The sequence below is a fragment of the Astatotilapia calliptera genome, chromosome 12 (genome assembly GCF_900246225.1).
Source record: "Astatotilapia calliptera chromosome 12, fAstCal1.2, whole genome shotgun sequence".
NCBI classification, from domain to species: Eukaryota; Metazoa; Chordata; class Actinopteri; order Cichliformes; family Cichlidae; genus Astatotilapia; species Astatotilapia calliptera.
In genome coordinates this window covers 10,929,883-10,949,642 of record NC_039313.1, presented here as the reverse complement: position 1 = coordinate 10,949,642, position 19,760 = coordinate 10,929,883, and the positions used below count along the sequence as shown (strand labels likewise).

The 19,760-nt window shown below is 40.6% G+C and overlaps 2 protein-coding genes across 13 annotated transcripts in view; one reads left to right on the top strand and one right to left on the bottom strand.

Annotated features, from left to right (window-relative positions):
• Positions 1 to 8,405, top strand: part of gpat2 (glycerol-3-phosphate acyltransferase 2, mitochondrial) — a 184,977-nt gene extending 176,572 nt beyond the window's left edge. For all 11 annotated transcript variants that reach the window (XM_026187658.1, XM_026187665.1, XM_026187664.1 and 8 more), the window contains 4 exons: positions 3,635 to 3,755; positions 5,036 to 5,104; positions 5,480 to 5,535; positions 7,878 to 8,405. In XM_026187658.1, the coding sequence (XP_026043443.1) occupies positions 3,635 to 3,755; positions 5,036 to 5,104; positions 5,480 to 5,535; positions 7,878 to 7,994 (363 nt within the window). In that variant the 3' untranslated portion in view covers positions 7,995 to 8,405. The remainder of the gene's footprint in view (positions 1 to 3,634; positions 3,756 to 5,035; positions 5,105 to 5,479; positions 5,536 to 7,877) is intronic.
• Positions 8,406 to 9,992: 1,587 nt separating this feature from the next.
• On the bottom strand, positions 9,993 to 19,444 carry fahd2a (fumarylacetoacetate hydrolase domain containing 2A). 2 transcript variants are annotated; one of them, XM_026187444.1, is made up of 8 exons: positions 19,227 to 19,444; positions 17,675 to 17,940; positions 17,217 to 17,433; positions 16,134 to 16,193; positions 15,881 to 16,043; positions 13,249 to 13,357; positions 12,659 to 12,746; positions 9,993 to 10,578 (listed from the first exon to the last, which is right to left on the bottom strand). In XM_026187444.1, exons 2-8 carry the CDS (start codon positions 17,938 to 17,940, stop codon positions 10,516 to 10,518), a joined length of 966 nt encoding a protein of 321 aa, XP_026043229.1. In that variant the 5' UTR covers positions 19,227 to 19,444; the 3' UTR covers positions 9,993 to 10,515. The 2 variants fall into 2 exon arrangements, with proteins under 2 accessions (XP_026043229.1, XP_026043230.1); XM_026187445.1 differs by having other exon boundaries at positions 19,290 to 19,444.
• Between the last annotated feature and the right edge of the window lie 316 nt (positions 19,445 to 19,760).

Sequence of the window (19,760 nt, the reverse complement as noted above, 5' to 3'; positions counted from 1 at the left end):
CACTTAACACTGATCTGTGAATCAATACTTCGGTAATTAGGCACCAAACACAAGGGATGAACAAAGAGTTGTTTCTAAAAATAGCAGACATCTTAGTGAAGAAACAATTTTATTTTAGGTGCTTTATTTCTAGCAGCCTGTCCCGAAACATTTATTCTTATTTTTTTTAGTCGAATCTATGGATCTACACAGTTTGAAAGGCATAAACAGAGTTGTTAGCTGAAAACTTGGTGTATCTTGGGTGCAGTGTGTCCTTAACTGGATAGGTAGAGGACAGAAGAAAAAAAAGACCTAAAAATTATCAACAACATATGAACAGTATCTGAAAGTCATCTCCTTTAGAGAGAAAAAATCGACCTGACACAGAACCTGAGAAATGCATCCAGCCCTCCGACTCATCCATCCACTCCTCTGAAATGGTGGTAGGGTTGCTGTCAAGAAGCCATTCTTAGGGAAGGCAAACCAGGAGAAGAGGCTGAGGTGTGCCAAATTATACAAGAACTTGACTAAAAATCTGTGACAATAGTTCTTGATGGAGTGATGAATCCACATTTGACATTTTTGTTCAAAATGTCTACAGCCATCTGTAAAACACGGTGGTCTGTCATGGTTTAAGACTCTATTTCAGCAAGTGGTATTGGGAATCTTGTCAAAATGCATACCAGGTACCATCAGAAAGCATCTGACTGGAAACAGCATCATTTTTCAGCATAATGTTGATCATAAAAACACTTCCAGTGCAGTAAAAGCATAACTGATAAGAAAACCCCCCCACAGTGGAACACTATCAGTCATGGAGTTGTCTCCCCAGACCCCAGACCTCAACATTATTGAAGCAGTGTGAGATCATCTTGACGGAGAACGGACCAAAATGCAGCCAGTGTCCAAAGAAAAGCTTTGAATCTCCTTCAAGAAGTCTGGAGAACTAATCCTGAAAAGTTCTTAAGAAAAGACGAGGAAGCTTGTCCAAGAGTTCAGACTGTGTTGAAGAATAAACATATCAAATATTGACTTTCAAGGCATAAACTATGCCTTACATACTGTATTTACGTGTTCGTTTCCACGTTTCAATAAATCACTGCACCTTAACATATTCCTAGCAAAATATAAAGAAATGAGGATTGGCTCAGACTTTGATATACTAATGTAAGCCCCAGCAACATTTAAGGTATAAGGAACAATTTTATTACTTGATCAGACATTTTGGTCTGTGGCCTTCATCAGGGTGTCACCCTGAATTATCTTAGACCTCTTAGGACCCTTGTTCTTCTCCGTGCACTTTGAAAGTTGTGGCAGAAACCTCCATTCTCTTTCCACAAAACCTGAAGTTTAGATGAGGAGAGCAGAATCAACCAAATATGAGCTGCAAGCTGTTTGGTGCAGTTGTGTAATGTCCAAAGAAAATGGAACATTTTACAGGAGCAGCTGAACTCCACATGATTATAATGTCCCCACACACTTTATCAAGTAGTTTAATGAACCACCAGCTTCATGGCCCCTCTCATTATCTGATGTACTCATTAACGCAGTCTTTATAGCAAAATTTATTTCCAGTTTCTGAGACAAATGAAGAGCATTTTATAGAGTAATTACACAGTTTATCCAAAGTTTGAGTACACAGCCAAGGACCTTAATGTCAGGCAATGAAAGATCAAATTTTAAAGCATTTATGGATATTTTAGAGAACAGTTTGGTTCCAGTTTTTTGGGCAGCTGTCATATTTCATCACGACTGCTGTGGTTAAATCCAAGTCCTTAAAGAAATGCTTTTCTTAGTCTGCTGTTCAGGAATCTGACTTGCTGAATCTTAGTTTTCTAAAGGTTTGGTTTAACAATTTTAAACACTGTTAATAAAATTATAACCAACTTCAGATTCAGTTATTCTGGACTGCAATAGTGTTCATATGCCGGAAGTGACCTTGAGCTACTGCAGTAATTCATGTTATGGCAAGGACCACTCCACTAAGTAAACAGAAAAGACACTCTATCTTTACTTTCAGACACCAAGGTCAGTCAGTTTAGAAAGTGTAGTCGTAAAATCTATCAAACAAAAATGGCTATCGTGTTGTCTGCTTCAGGAGAGGAAGGCCGAGACTTCCCTTTGCCGCAGAGGATAACTTCTTAGAGACTCAGAGATGAACAATTAACGGCAGCTCAGATTAGAGCCCACATCAGTGCTTCCCAGAGTTCAAACAGCAGACACATCTCAATATCGACTGTTCAAGGGAGGCTGTGAATCAGGCCTTCATGGTCGAATTGTTGCAAAGAAACCTCCCCTGAGGGAAACCGATAAGAAGAAAAGAACTGCTTAGGCCAGGAAAAAGGGATGGGAATCAAGACTGGTCTTTACATTGTCCAATCCATTTTTTCCTCTGGTAGTTGCAAAACCATGATGTCAAATTCACAGGAGTTGAGCTTTTCCACAGGTGAAATACGTGATTCTAAAGCTGGGGGGAAAAATCTGTATAGTCTTAATTTTTTGTTCTTCTTTGTACACAGATCAGGAGGGATTAAGGGATTTGTATCAAACAAACTGTTATCAATATCCATCCCTACAAAGAAACACAAAGAATGGGTTTCTGGGCTTTGATCTTAGTCGAAGTTTTGGGGTTTAGATTTTTGGTTCAGCCCACTGCGACTCCGAGAAGGTGAAAGGATGTCGTTCCTGCCGTGAAGCATGGAGATTGTTGGTAATACTGTTACAGATTTATCCACAATTGAAGAGATCTATACAACATCCTGCAGTGACACAGCATCCCATCTGGTTTATGATTAGTGGGGCAATCATTTATTTCTAACAGCTATTTGACCAGGAAGCAGAGTACTTCTAAACTTTTGGTAGGCACTGCAGATTAGTCTGTTGTTTGAAGTCATTGAGAAGGCTTTACTCTTTCATTAGTGTTTGTTTTCTTTGCTGGTCTTTCGCTTAAATGTAATGCACTTAAAAAAGGCCACTTGAGGCTGCATACCTCTGTCAAGGCTTAATATTACCTCTGCACCATTCATGAGTTGTGTATCTGGATTCGTTTTTTTGTATCTTCATAAAAACATTAAGAGATTTCTCAGATTTAACTGTGATATTAAAATTGTGCATTTGTTAGAATGTGACACAAAATGTCCAATTTACTCCCGTCTCACAATAGCAGCGAATCCTTCCAAAAAATCCTTGAATTCAGATCCATATTGGTATCGACTCCAAATGTTAATCATTTCTAAGTTGGGCCAAGCCCCACTTTTGTGAAGTTTTCATGCAGATCTGTCCAAAACTTTTTGAGTAATCCTGCTAAAAACGGACCAACAAACCAAACCAATCACACGGCTTACTTGGCAGAAGTAATTGGGCTCCTTCTGTCGTACCGTTAATAGTCTTGGATGTATTTATTATCCACTGCGATTTTCTTCTACAAACAGTACATCAGCAGCACTCTCATAAAAATATGTTGCCTTCAAATATTCAAGCCTCAGCGAGTCAACAGTTTATTTTGAGTAATATCACATCCCAGAGCTGTGCATCGTCCTCCTGACAGTGAGTTTAAGTATGTGGTATTGTAGTAGAAAATAATCTTTCAACTCTTCACTGCCTCATTCTGATTTACTCTTATGTGTCCTTCGTGGCCTGTGTCAACTTCTTCTAGATACGACAGCCAAGTCACTGTCCAGAGATGCTGTTCTTCCTCTGCAGAATGCTAGCTGGACATCTCAGGGCGCTATGCTGGACCACTATGGGGCTGGATCTCTTTGAGATGCCTCTGGCTGGTATGTGGACACTGTTTAAGGGAAGCTGGTCACCTGTGTTCAATGTGGGGTGGTAAACATTAGATAGGTCATAAATTCCTTTTGTGGTTACGAGTAATTTGGCAATCTCGTGATCTGGTATTAGAGTGACTTTTCAGTCAGGCCTACTCTAGTATCGATGCATGCAGTGAATGCTGGTGACATTTTTCATGTTTTGAAAACCAAAACTATACTGATTTAAACTCACCTGCAACAGCAATTTCCAAGGTGTGGTCTGCAGCCCCCTAGTGGCCATGAAGGTACTGCAGGTCAGCTACAAATAGTCACTAAAATTATAAAAACCCTTAATTGTTAATATGCAATCAAAGCATTTCAAACTAATTATGCATTAAGTATTTTTTTTATTTTAAATGGTCATTTATCTCAACAGTTTTTCATTTCTCTTGATTAGTGGTGTAGAAATGCCGTGTTGCCTAAACAAAACCTTTGACTGTCGAATCCACATCAAGTGGACTCCCAAAAGAGCAAAAATTAATCAATGAAAACAAAGTGCTGTTTTAATATGTGGGAACCTCTGCACTGCAGTGTTTTCTCACAGTGAAGCACTCACTGCTTCAACTAGAAATGCCATTCTGACCATTTTCCCATGTACATTTAAAAATGTTCCAGAAACCTAAAACCAGAGCACAAAAATCAACTTTTGCCATAAATTGAACTCCCTTCTGTGTTGAAGATAATCACCAGTGATCAGAGCTGGTTCTCCAGCCACAACCCAAAGACCAAACAGCAGTCTTTATTGGAGGAGTTGGATTTTTCCAGGCCCAAGAAAGACCATCAGGTCAAAAACAGAATGTGAAGCACGCACATTGTTCTTTTTTTTTCCACGTTAACAGTGATGTACCTTATTAATTTATCCCCCATGTTCATATTGTGAGTGCAGAGTTCTACTATATCACCCTGTAACATCTGAGAGTGAGCATTAAGCACCAATGACCCGAGCTGCAGGGTGTGCTTTTGGCCACACAACACTATAGCCACTTACACTCCCCGCCCCCATTCGCCAGATTTAGCTTCTAGTGACATCTTCCTTTCCCACAAACTCAATGCAGAGGTGACCAAGGAGAGGACCTTGAAGGGGATACAAGCAAAATTAAAATCAGATATGGTTTTTGCTTTTACAGGACGAATCAAAGAGCTTTTATCTAGTAGCTTTTATAATAAGATGGCTTTATCTTAGCAGATTGTTCTCGCTTTGTTTCGCTTGAATAATTGCCTCCATTTTCATGTCTTTCCTGCTGCAGAAGCTGAGTTCGTGGCTCAAATACACTCACATCTTTGTGACACAGCAAATAAGAAGAAACAGCACTATGGTGAGTTCAACCTGACATCCCTCTGGAAAAAAAAAAAACTCACAAAGATCTTCCATTTTTGTGTCAAAACTTTAAAAGCTTGTCACCTTGCCTTTTTTTTAAAAAACTGATTCAGTGTGTGTTGTAACAAAGGTACGTAGACCAGAGAAGAAAAACAGCTCCTTTCACTCCCATCACATGCTATCCTCCTTGTTTAAAAAAAAAACACCATAAAAGATAACCAGAAAATACCCAAATGACCCTACAATGTTACACTCTGAAAAAAAATACAGTCCCACTGGTATGGCTTTGTTCTCCTATCCCAACCTGCTTTTTCTATATTGGATATCTGTCTGTTCTTTTGTTTCATGTGCGTCTTTTTGCTGTATCTCACAGAGAGCTGCTCAGAGGAGGCGGCGCACACTGCAGTCAGAACACTAATAGACCTGGGGGTGAGTGACAGCCTGTGTGTGTGTGTGTGTGTGTGTGTGTGTGTGTGTGTGTGTGTGTGTGTGTGTGTGTGTGTGTGTGTGTGTGTGTGTGTGTGTGTGTGTGTGTGTGTGTGTGTGTCTCTGTCCAAATCTGCCTGTGTGCCAGAAATTATAGCTCCACTCAGGACTCAAAGTTGAGGTGCTATCCAACTCTCAAAAAGTTGAAGTGATCTCCAAATCACTATTAATCAATCAAACTGGTGGCATTTTTCAGTGGCTGTGAACAGAAACCTGATGTTTGATGCAATAGGAAGCCTCTCTGCCTGGCTGGAACCAACCAAATCCAATCATGTAGGAGGCAGAAATGTCAGTTCATAAAGAGAATTCACTGAGCCAAAGACATGAGTTATTTAAAATTAGGAAATGGAAAAAAGTAGCGCAGACAGGTTGAGGTCTCTTAACTGTGACAAAGTGGTTTACATTTGACATTCAGGTCTTTAACCTTTCCCACCCCAGAGGTCCCTGTGCCGGTGCCATTTTTGGTAGGGTTGCACTGAGAAGTTTTAAAGCAGCATTTACACATGAGATCAGTGTTTACAGTCCCATATTTATAAGGCTCTAATAAACTCTCTAATTCACAGTTGGAAGTAAAATGATCGATAGAACAATCAATAATAGTGTCTCATTATAACCTCACTGTTTTTAAATGAACCTGTAATGCTGCTATCACAGTCTATTTCTGTTTTTACATTTTCTCCCATTCTAAGTTTGGACTAAAGATTAAAACATCTTTCGATCTCTGTAGATGTGCTGCGGTTCAGCTTCTATGTGGAAAAGGCTCCTCTAAATGTTGGTTGGTTGGGATCAATGATGCATCACTCTAATCCTTCCATCTCGAAACTTCAAATATCATAATTTTTACTGCATTCATTTCACAGCTGCAGTTCCTTGAGACTTTACACGCTAAATATATGACCCCCTTATAAAAAGTGATTTGTGATTACAGGTTTTTCTACCCGGAAGAATTTAAAACTACTAGACTCCTTTCAGTAATAAGAACGTAACCTTGAAAAAGCCACATGTTGTGGAGTGCAGGAGTTATACGCGGAATAGGACTTATTTTAACAATGAAGCATTGTTTTGATCTCACTGAAGGACATTATGCTGCATATTTTGCTGGAGTGTATGAAGCAACAAAACTTGTTTTTTTGAGGAATCCTCTGTGGCACATTTCTCTTTCTTCCCGTTGGGTGTGAGATGACCTGATATGAAAGCACTCCACCAGGGCACAGTGAACTCTGGATTAAACAGAAACTTTGATGAGACTGGATAAAGGCCTCATGTATATTGTGATAGATTATCATGCTGCTGCAGCTTTCAAGTCTGCGGATGTTTTTTTTTGTTTTTTTTTTCTTTTCATAAAATGAAAGTTGGAACACAGCAAATGGTTTGTCTTGCAGATGAATATGAGCCTCTCTTATCTCCATCTGCTGTGATTCTGCAAACAGCAGCAGGAAATATTGAAGAGAAAGAAGGGCACCAACTTAAACTCCGAAATCTGAACAGAAACGCAGGATTTTCCAGAATGATTTATTGTGTAGCTTTTGTTTAGTGTTGGTTTTATTCATGTAAAGGAGTCAAAAGCACCGTATAAATGAATGTTACTTACTTTTACCTTTTGTTGTAGGAGGTATGATTTTCAGAAGAAAGAGCAAAGAAGCAACATTTTTATCCCTACTCTACCACTACACCAGCCTTTCAACTCGGCAGGCAAAGTGTCTGCTCCCATCAGTCTTCTCTTTCAGTCTGCGGGTTGGGAATCGCGGTCTTTTTAAAAATAGAGCATCATTGACCCATTTATCTGCAAACATCTCAAGAGGCAATTATTAAGTTTATTATTGAGGTTATCAGTCAGAAATGGACCTTTTCTTCATCTTAAGCCTCCGATGGTAAGGCAGGGGGAATTCTAAGATCTCCAAGTTGAAGCAAACAGGAAATGTGCTTCTAGTTTTTAGGAAACTTTAAAAGAAAAAGGAAGGACAACACAATCTTAAGTTTGCCTCTTTCATTTGGCCTCATTATTTCAGACCTTGCTAAGTGAATTAGGTGATGTTGTTTATGTGAAATCTGTAGCTTTGTTTTTCTCTTTCATTTTTGAAGCGTTGTTGCTTTGGGAGCTTTTTGTTTTTATCCGTCTTATTACCTCACTGTTTTTTATTCAGCCTTGTGCAGGAAGCGCTTTGATGAAGATAAGAAAAAAAGCTGCGCACTCACTTTGTTCAAATAAAGGTTACTAAATAATAAGCACTGTGGTTGCGATGCTACTAACGTATCTGTGTTTCTGCTCGTTATTTTCAATTCAGGTCCTCTTGGAGGAGTGGCAGAAGGGAGGCGTCTTCCTGGCTGTTAGTCCTTTGTTCCAGTTGTCAGAAAACAGGCAGAAACTGCACCGCTTCATCTCTCAGTACCTCTACAATTAATACATTTAACTGAGCAGCATGACTCAAGGCTTCAACGCGGCTTTGTTTTCTTGCAGAGTCTGACCTCATCCTCTGTTTGTATCAAGGGAGCCCGTGTTCAGTTAAAACAGATGCATGCTGAGCCAGGACGCTGGTGTCTTTAGGTTAATTGCATTTTGATTTTTCAGTGATGAGACATTGATTTTAAGTTTATCTTTAGTAATAGCATTTGCATAAAGCCGCAGGAGAGGAGGATTATTAAGTCCCTGTAATCAGTTGTGAGGACTCGCTGTAGGATGACGCTCGTTGGTACAGTTTGCGCATCCACGCATGTTTATGTTGTAACGAAGGATGCATCAAGTTTTGTCTGTTCCGTGAGAAAATGTTTGTTTGGTTCTTTATACTCAAATAAAAGTTCCTGTGTCATCATGACTTGAACAAAAGTGCAAAAAGTTCACTGTGTACAAACGAAACCAACTACAGCTCGCCTCTGTCAGTGCGCCCCAGGGCACCTGTGGCTACAATGTAGCTTGCCATTGCCAGTGTGTGAATGTGTGTGTGAATGGGTGAATGACTGAATGTAGTGTAAAGCGCTTTGGGGTCCTTAGGGACTGAGTAAAGCGCTATACAAATGCAGGCCATTTACAGCCCTTTAAAGTAGTTTATTAGTTATTAGTTAGTCTCTTGCACACAGCCATGGTTCTGAGCTGCTCTCCTTCTGGACATAGATCATTCAGTGCTGAGTCAGACCTCTGGAGAGTCTGTATGTCTGACGTAGACCTTTTGACATTAAGATGCAGAGACAAATCGATGGCTTGCTTTAATGGGGACTTGGAGGCCTCTGTATTTTGGCGTTCACAGCTGACTGTTTGTACAGTCACATGCCAGTGCAGCTGTTTTTACTCCTTCAGCGAGCACAGACCACAGCCGCAGTGGTTGAGCTGCCATCGGCCGTGAGAATCTACTGCCCTCTAGTGTTGAGCTGAGGATACTGAGTCCTAAATAGTTGTGGAACTGGCCTGTAGCCGTGGCCCACTCGGAACAGAAATTAAATTAGAAGGTTTGCGTTTGAGTATCTGTTTAAGAGCAGCTACCGAGACTTAAAACAGAGGATTTGCATAATAAGAAATGTGAGTTTTGAGGACTGTTTTCCATGTGAGCTGCTCTCACGTGGAAAAAAGAAAATCATGAACACCTTTAAAAACAAACAAAAAACAGGATAGGGATTGATTGGCTGTGGCATTTTGAAGTCGCAATTCAGACGATGCAAAATACTTTTTTTCTGAGTTATTATAATTATTATACAGTTGCCAGTGGGGGTGTACTAATTTAGCATTTTTTTCCATTAATTTCTGTGAATATGTAAGTCTGATTTCATATTCGAGGTGTTCCTTTAGTCTTCATAATAAAAAACTAGAAGAGTGCTGAAGATTCCCTCTGCGGATCCAGAATAATAGATGGATCTGGGTTTGTTTTCTCAAGAACTTCAAACAGTGTCTCCAAAATTTCCTTTAAAGGGTCCTTCCACAAACTCGTGGATCCAGATTAACTCCAAAGGTTTATCTTGGGCCAATCCCCGCCTTCAGTAAACACTTTCATGCAGATCTTTTCATAACTTGTTTAGTAATCCTCTTGGCAAACAGACAAACCAATCACGTAACATCCTTGGATGAGATGAAAATCTCCTCTGTGACTTGTGAAGATTGCCTGAGGCTGAGGTTTTTTTGTAGGGTATTTTGAGGTTAGCGAGACACTGAGCTGCAAAGCACTCCACTTTGCACCATATATGTTCAACAAAAAGCTAACTAATCTTAAACTGGAGCAGTTTACAAATTATAAGGGATACAGTGGTCGAAACGTAGCTGCCAGTTTGAGGATGTCAACATGTCACACTGCTGCAAATTGTAAACAAGTACACTGAATCCATCCTTGAAGCTCTGTCAGACATATTTAAAAGCTGCTACATGAGTCGAAACACAGATCGAAGTAAAAAAACCAAAAAACAAACAAAACACACAGTTGGAAGCAGCATTTTGTAATTTCATTAATTTCCACACATCTAGTAATCTGTTTTCCTTCTTTTATGGGAAAGATGATGTTCTTTCACTTCTGACTGAAGTTTTACACGCAGTCTTTGATCCTGAATATTAAATCATAATTAGAAATACTTTTTACGTCAGTGTCAAAATACTTTTTTATTTTCACATAAAAAGAAAAATCAGTAGGTTCACGGTTTCTTCTGCACAGCACGAGTGGGCGGCTGCTGACGGAGGGTATTTTTTACAGCTCGTGATCACTCTGAGGTTGAGTCACATAATTACTTTGTTTTGTGTAGTAAAAGAAAATAACACATTTTCTCTCCTCACAATTACTGAAGTATCATGAATAAAACATTCATCAGGGAGTTTTACATATCTCCTGATGGTTTTTTCACATTATGTAAAAGGGGGAAAAAAACTATTTGAATAGTAATTCATTGTGAGGGTGATCAGAAGGTGCAGTTCAGCGGCTGATGTTCATTCATGGATTCTCTTCCCAGGGTTTACACCACTTTGTTGATTATAGAACCTAATTGTTCTATCTGGCACTCCACCACGTCCCCCTTCTGGAAGAAAAAAAAAATGTTTTAACACTTAATTAAAAAAACACATTTCAAATCACTGCCTTATTATCTGTTAGTAATTAATGGGGGAAAGGACAATATAGTCCTTTTATGCCTCTTTTCAGCTACGTTTTTTAAATTCTTTGCCTTTACTAAAGTGGCTTTGCATTGATTCACAGTTTAATTTTTGTTTTCTGTTTTAGCTTCTTTCTCCAGGAAGAGCCTTGCAGCAATATAACAACCACAAAATGTCAATGAAATTAAGCGACTTGCAGCAACAACAGAAAAAATAAGTGTTAGCAATGCTAAGTAGGCAGGTCCTGAGTTGGCTCAGCTTTGCTGGCCTCACATCCAAAACCACTGCTTCTCATATGAGGGAGTGGCATGTTCATTAGATGGTTACCTAGGCAACCAGAGCCTGGCCATTAGTGACCTACTGTCGTCTACAATCAATTTACTTATGTGTGACCTAAGGCTTTATTCTGATTGGCCGACCTTTGTAAACCAAAGGTTTGAACAGATGTGTGGAGATTCTGTGCTCACACGTGGAAAAGAAAGTCATCACAGGAGACTTTCTTTTCCACGTGACTGTAAGCGCCTGAGATGACAACATTAACCCTCTGAGATCTTAAATCATCATCAGTTTCAACCCTCAAATTTAACCTGAAGCCAAATTCTCAACTTAGGTACTCTGAAAGAGCCATTTTTTCTTTCTTCACCCCTCAGCTGTACGGCTCATGCTGTATTACCATCGCCCCACAGGATGAGCAGGTGTCGTGGACACGCATGTTTGTGAATGCGATGACTCGAGAACGAGGCGGCGTAGGAGTTTGAAATTGATACCGTAGTGTTTTATTAAATTATTCTCCCAAATCTTAGCAATAAGGGAACAAATAAAACAAGAGCACTCAGAGAGCACAACTGCCCCCAAAGGGCAAATGCTATACTACAACTTTGATGTTTTATTATGTTTTTATTACAAAATGATGATGTCAGCCTGTTATATTATCATTGTGACATCGTAGGATGTTATTGAAAAAATAAAGTGTGTTATACAGCTCCCTCTATGCCCTTTCACGTGATATGTTACTCATTATTTATGATTTCTTGAAAAATGTTTTCATGGTCAAATACTTATTCAACCTAGGTACTCATGACCCCCAAGGCCTGGTATATTGTTGTGAAGTTTGAAGACGACTCATAAAAAATTGTGGGTAACACAATTTTCTTTACAGATTTTCACATTTGGTCTGACGTCGACTTTTGTTTCCAAAACCTAGAGATAAGGTCTTGTTATCACTTCTGATTACTTGAGCCCTGCATATTACTTTGTTGCTGATGGTTGGTTGTGAGCGACCTTCCTAACCCTCTAATGCAGGAGTGTTGAACTACAGTCCTCGAGAGCCAGTGTCCTAAAACTTTTCTGTCTCTGCTGCAACACACCTGAATAAAATTAGTAAATTTTATTCAGGTGTGTTTACTCAAGCACATTTATATATATGTAAGTGTTTGGAAAAATGTACTTCAAAAAGTGCTTTTATTGCACCATGTTCATTCACTCAAGAGCTGCTGTAGCATGAATCAAATGGCTGAATTGCTGCTTCAGCATGCAATCAAGTTCAAGAGTCTTGCTAATGATCTACTAAATTTATTCAGGTGTTGCAGCAGGGATGCATGTAAAGGTTTCAGGACACTGGCCCTCGAGGACTGGAGTTGACACCTGTGCTCTAATTTAGTACCCTGTCAATCATCTGTATCCTGTACTTATTGGTGATCATTTCATGATTTCATGAACTGGGCTCAAAAGTTCTTGAATGTCACCGACTTTCTACAATCTCTGGTTTCAATATTGCTGCCACTTCTTGGGTAAGACTTCTGAGGGTTAACGAGCCTTCTTTGATACCATACAGAGATAAGAATAGAAGGGAAAAAGCAGTCTGATAGATATTACCTGTGCAAACACCAACCTCATTATTCAATACTTTTACCATGTTTGATAGAGGCATAAACCACATTGGTAACAAAACATGTCCAGACCAGCTGTACATGCTGCGAATTCACTTTTGTCAGACTATAAAATCACCTTGAGAAAGATGGGCGGCTTTCTAAATGCACCCACGCCTGGAGGAGTTCCTGTCAGAAACACATCGCCTGGAATCAATGTCACAAACCTATCAATAGGGGAAAAAGCACAGAGTGGAATATCAGAAGAATTACCATCACTTCAGCAAATTAGGATTTTCTTTCTCGTCGTCGCGCAGTATAATTTCAGTATTAATTTAGATTAAGCCGGAGCATGCGAAACAATATCTCCCACAGATTATTCCGCTGTCTGCACAGATCCTGTGAAAGGTGCTGTGGGCTGCCATTATTAAGAGAATAACACAGGCATTATCACCAGTAAGTTGAGCGAGAGTGGGAGAGGCGTTGTAGTCTTAAAATCTCAAATCAGATCAGAGAACGCTCCAGCTGGTCAGGGTGCCGGTTGGGGTGGATAAGTCTTAAATGAAGCGTGTAATTTTAGCTCAGAGTCGGCAACTTTTTGTGGCTTCATTTCTTAACTTCCTGGAATCTGAACTCTCAGCTTGAGTTACTCAAGCAGAAAAGAGTACTTTGTTATGTATATGAGTACATAAACACACAGTATCTGAACTTCTCATTTATGGAACTTACTTTGAGACCCAAGCGACAAGCGCTGCTGTCTTGAAGATGATCTGATCCGTGTTGCTGTCCTGGACCGTGTCTCCATTAACCAGGCAGCGGATGCTCAAGTTATGAGGATCTGAAGGAGAAATGACACATGAAGTAGTTTCCTACTTGTGACTTTAGGCCTAAAGATAGGAGACAAATTTGTAGGGAAATAATTTTATTATTTTAAAGAAGCTGGTGGAAAGTAGTCTAAACAAATTTATTAGACCACCCGTCATGAACACACTATTATTTTTTCAAGAGTACATCTGCATCGTGGATAACAACAGTTTTTATGTTTTAGCATTTAAATATCATTTCTGACCTGTAGACGGGGGCACTGTCTTTTCAACAGTGCACTATAGGATACATGTGATCACTCAGAACTTTCTTCTGTGCAGTGATGTTTACACAGACTAAACTCATACATTCAAAATGCCCCCGACAGCATAACACAGCCACCTCCTCTCCCTGCAGGGGGGTCAAGCATCTAGGCTTTTCCTTTAAATTGTCACCCATCCGTAGAGGGTTTTAATTGCTCAGCTGCCTCTGTTTTACCTGCACGCAAATAACCAAAGTAAGAGGACAACGACACTTGTGGAGGGTAATTACTAATAATAAAAATTATGTAATTATCATTTTCAAACAGGCAGACAAGCACACTCTACCTTTAAAGAGCGATTTTCATTCTAACTAAACTTAGACTGACGTGGTCTTTGACAGCGACGGTGTTGAATCATTTTTCAAGTGTGTTGTATAAAAGAAAAGCCTCGTTTCTCTGAAGAGGACATGTCAGCACGGCTTAGTTTTGCAAAGTTGCATCTGAACAATAAACAAAAAACTTCTGAAACAATGTCCAGATGAGACAAAAGTGGAGACATCCGGCTGTAATGCACAGCACCATGTTTGGTAAAATCAGCACCCTGTAAACCAGGGGTGGGCAACTCCAGGCCTCGAGGGCCGGTGTCTTGCAGGTTTTAGATCTCACCTTGGGTCAACACACCTGAATCACATGATTAGTTCGTTACCAGGCCTCTGGAGAACTTCAGGACATGTTGAGGAGCTAATTTAGCCATTTAAATCAGCTGTGTTGGTTCAAGGACACATCTAAAACCTGCAGGGACACCGGCCCTCAAGGCCTGGAGTTGCCCACCCCTGCTCTAAACTACGGTGATGGAGGGGTGATGATCTGGGCTTGTGGTCCATCCGGAGGCTATTTAAATGTCACCTTCCGTAGACGTGGGCACGCTGCTACCCTGCTCTGCTCCTGCACCATCTCCACACCACATCACAACGTTTGGTTATTTTGTTCTCCCCCGAAAAAAGTGAGAATGTCATCAGTTCTGATTGTTTGTCTGTTTGTTAGCAGTCTAGCATCCACAGTTCTCAAGAAATTATCTGTGAATGTAGCGCCAATGAGAGCTCGAGCTGATTTAACTTTGGTGAATTTTGGTCACACCAAATGTGAAAAATCTGTAAAAACTTCAATATTACAGCTTAGCTGTGATTCACACATACAACATCTGACATATACGGACTGCTTTACAGCACTGATGTGGATTTACATCTTTACTGTTGAGTTCAATAAATTTAGTCTTCATCCACGAGCCGTTTGTAACATTCACAAATGAAAGCCTGAATGGTAAATGGTCTGTATTTATATAGCGCTTTACTAGTCCTCAAGGACCCCAAAGCGCTTTACACATTCAGTCATCCACCCATTCACACACTGGTGATGGTAAGCTACATTGTAGCCACAGCCACCCTGGGGCGCACTGACAGAGGCGAGGCTGCTGAACACTGGCGCCACCGGGCCCTCTGACCACCACCAGTAGGCAACGGGTGAAGTGTCTTGCCCAAGGACACAACGACCGAGACTGTCCAAGCCGGGGCTCAAACCGGCAACCTTCCGATTACAAGATGAACTGCCAACTCTTGAGCCACGATCGGCCAGAACGAATGAACTGAAGCAACAATGTAGCGCTCATTAAAAAAAATAAAATAAAAAAAAAATCATACAGAACATAATGATGAAGATTTATTGCAGTTAAAGATGTTTTTTTACAAGCTACTGAATGTGTACCCAATGTTTCACAACTGCATGTAACAATAACCATTTATAGTATCTTACGCGAGTTTTTTACTTGTCAGCTCAAATAATGGCCGTAACCCAAAAGCAAATATCAGCGATGATCGCCTGTTAAGCACAAAAATCATCGCGGGACATTTTTATGTGAACATCTCATCTTTGAAAATGGATATTATGATGTGATGCAGGAATATTCTAGTCTGCATATAGAAGTAAGAATTTCTTTGTTTTGTTATTAAACCGTTGGTAGCAGAAATTAAACCGTGGTGAATCGTAAACATGATGGCCCACATTTGACAAGAATGTTTTTAGCCTTTAGAAATCCTAATGGTTACCATTATCATCTGGTTGGGGCTTTCATGCTGCTCCCATCAGCTACAAAAACAACATTTCCTCACTGAATTGCAGCTTGTTAACTCGGTGAAGCTGCTGGCGTACGGAATCACAGATAATTGCATGAGTCACCAGATTGTCTTTAATTCCCCCTTTCAGCCTCACGCTTCCTGCTGCGGATGCTCGTTCTCTCACCTGTCACGGTGTCAGTGGTTACTAAGGCTGGGCCGAGAGGACAGAAGCTGTCAAATGTCTTTCCTAGAAGCCACTGCTTCCCATTACGCTTCATCTGCCAGTCACGAGCGCTGACGTCATTGGCCACGGTGAACCCGGCCACGTAGGAGAGAGCGTCTTCCTCCTAATAGAAAGAGGAGTGGAAATCAAGTCAGAACAGCTGCTTCGCCAAGCGTGAAAGCACCGCGGCCTTCATTGATGCTGTGATGCTGACCTTGATGTGTTTTCCTCTTCGTCCTATCACAAAGGCCAACTCCACCTCCCAGTCCACCTCCTTCAATCGCACAAAAGGCCAAGATGATGTAAAAACGGCGTCAAGAAGCATCACATGTGTATTTTTTAGCATTAATAAATTAAAGTATACTAAAAACAGCTTGTTTGTTTTTTTTATGCAAGTGTTGTGCTGTTAAATTATTGTCCTGCTCACATCTATCAAAGAAAACAAAAGAATTAATTTGATTGGTTAAATTTTAATCAGGCACTAAATGTGAAATATGTCACAGGGCCTACTTTTAATGGCTAACGTAAGGAGTCCCCCAAATCTTTTCTATAGTACTTTGGTATTTTCTTCACTCTAGTCTGGCTTGTCCAGACCAGATTCCTACTTTAAACAGTGACCTACTCAACCTTTAACCACTCATGTAAAAGTATTTTTCCATTAAAAGTAAATGTTAATGTGACAACTTTCAAGGGATTTGAAGTTCAAAGCTAGAGAGATGCACTTCTACACAATCCTATCCAATTCGCATACTCTGAGATCAGTATGTAGGCTGCTGATCAGCAGAAAAGGTCGCGTGCAGTTGACTTCAGTCTGTCTGCAGTGGTCAAAGTGTGTGAGCTGTGCAGACTTGGGCTAAACAGACACAGCTCAGGGTGCACTGACTCTTTGATAACAAACATTATCAGCTCAATGCAGTCTCTTCATTAGTTCTGGTGTTTGAACTAAGGAACAACACAACCCATTTGAAAAATATGACAAAGATGACCTTTATTATCTGCACACCACACTGCCTTTAACGCAGATAACGTGGGTCTGTGTCGTCTGTAAGGCTACATTAGATGTGTTACTCCTTTGGGAGTAATTCTGGATAATAAGAGCGGAGATTTCAGGCTTGTTTGAAGTCAAGGCTGATAAAAGCTAGAGGTGATAGCTCTTGTGGTGGTTTTTGCTCAGAGATCTTCAACAATCATCTTACAAGAATTGTATTTATTTTTTGTCTTTTTCTAGATATAACTTTGACTTCTTTTGAGTTAGCATTGTTCTTCCTATTAAGGCCTCTGTCAGTCTTGCCCTCACCTGGCTCTCAGAGGGCAATATGATGTCATCGTACGGCCCTGTGATGGCGCTGGGAAACTTGTTGAAGATGATTGGTTCTTTGGGGATTGGAGCATTTTGTTCCAGGCAGTGGTCGCGGTAGTTCATACCCACACATACCACCTTCTCTGGACCTGTCACTGGAGACAGCAGCTGGATGTCTGCTCGGTCTACTACACACTTACCGGACGCCAAAGCTCTGAGGATGATGATGAGGAAGACTTGTTTTAGATGATGTGGAAAACAGAAGTTGAACAGATGACCAAGCTTGTTGACGTATGTGAGAAAGAAGATTGTGTTAACTGAAAATACTAAAATGATGATGATTTGAGATGAGTGTAATCAAATAAGCTGATGATTGAGTCATTTGAGTAGAAGGAGCATAAGGCAATAGTATGGTTGTATTAATTAATGGCTTAATGGAAGAGAGTTGTTGATACCTCTGTGCACACTCCAGGCCCTTGTCTCCCAGCTCCAGAAGCTCTCGCATTGTTGACGGCATCAAGGGGTCAAATGCCTTCAGATCCACCACACTGTGCCCCTCACCTTGCTCCACTCCCACCCTGATGCTTGCTTCTTCACCACGACGTCGAAACTGCACCAGACGCATCGCTGCACCGCTGAGTCCTCGCCTCTGCACGTCCACAGCTTGCCCCTGAGCGATTACACTCCTGAAGATGCAAAAGGAGCGAAGAGGAAGTCTCATCTGTTCGTGTGAGAAGAAGAGGAAGTGGAAACAGATAGTAGAGGTCATACCTGATCCTTCAACAAATGCACAGTCCAAAGACATGGATGGTAGTTTAACTGATTTTGTGTGAATAAACATGAATAATCGTTTTTCTCTATATGTTAGCCCTCTGGTAGATTGGTGACCTGTCCATGGTGTAGTGTGACTCTCACTGGGATAGGCTCCGACCCAACTGTAGCCTTGAATTGGATTAGAGAAATAAGATGAAGGACTATAGCTTCATTTTCCTGTTGTTAGCTGACAGGAGCGGCGCCTGGTGTGATATGCTGCTGCTGCTGCTTCAGGTGTGCTGTGCACAGAAGTTCTTCAGTATACACCTTGGTTAATAAATGGTAAATGGACTTGTTCATGCTGCACAAGGCCGGGCGTCATGGACACCCAAGTTTGTGAATATGAAAACTTAAGAATGTGGTCGTTTTCTGAAAATCACCTAGGATTTTAACATTTATATTAAAGGTGCAGCTACTAGGAGGCTGTAGTGTAGCACTGGTGACCACTACCATTTTCTACTTTTCTTGAGCAGTCAGTCAGCATGTCTCATTCTCACACACACACACACACACACACACACACACACACACACACACACACACTCTTTTAAATGTAAGTGACTTCTATCTAACATTCACACACACATTTACACTCCAATTAAGACTGACACTAAGCTTTAGTCTGAGATATCGAAATCCACCGACAGTAGACCACCTGAGCCACAGCTGAACAATGACTGGATATTTGATTTAAAGAAAATAAGGCATTTTCCCCCAGAGACCTGCCTAATATGACTGGATTGTTTCCCCCTCTATTTCTGACCATTCTATGTAAACTATAGCGCTAGCTGTGTGGGAAATCCTAGTATATCATCAGTTTCCGTTTATAATGCAGTGCAACGATTCTGTCATGCACTACTTTTCTAATATTCTCCAGATTCTGACTTTTAATGCCTCAGTCTAAACTCCTTAAACTCTTAAAACTTGCGTGAACCCTAACTTTTCTGAGAACCGGCTGCCATAATGGAGCAAGTGCAAATTAAGTTCGCTAATCTGCACAAAATAATAACACGTAATTATCTCCCGCTGTCGCATTGTAATAGAGCTGCAAGTTGTAACCACGGTGGAAAAAGCAGCTTCTCTGTGCAGCTTCTGTCCCTAGAAACGGTACCTGCAGCCTGGGATGATTTGCTTATCTCGGAATTATTTTTTTTTTAATCATTTTTAACTCTTATTTTTTACTAAAACACTTACAGAACAACCGTGACACCTACTGCTTCCACTTCGACCTTTGCACTGCCTTCAGTCAATACTCACCTCCGCAGTTTTTGCAGCTCTGCACAGAAAACACTACTTTTAGCTACTTCCGGTTAGCGTTTGTAGTCCGTCAGCGCAGTCTCGTCCAAAGCGAGATAAATCACTCAGCCAGCGACGGAGTGCAGCCACGATTATCATTTATATCATTGCTAGTTGTAATTAATATATATGTGTGATGTAATCATCTAAATTGAGCTTTTGGCTTTTTAATGAATCGGAAGTAGAAACTACAAATCCCTGCTGTGTCCTTATTGTGTCTTGAAGTACAGTAGGAAATTTGGCGGCCTGGCTAACTTAAATTTAGACATTTTCTACAACAAAACACGAAATAAATTTACAGCACATAATTTTGCTGCTTAACCACACACTGAAACCAGCCGTTTAGTGTCAAAGCTGCCTTTATTAGCCGACCCAAAAAGCACTTTACGGCTAAGCTTGTCTTTATCTTGCAGCTACGGAAGTCCCTGAAGG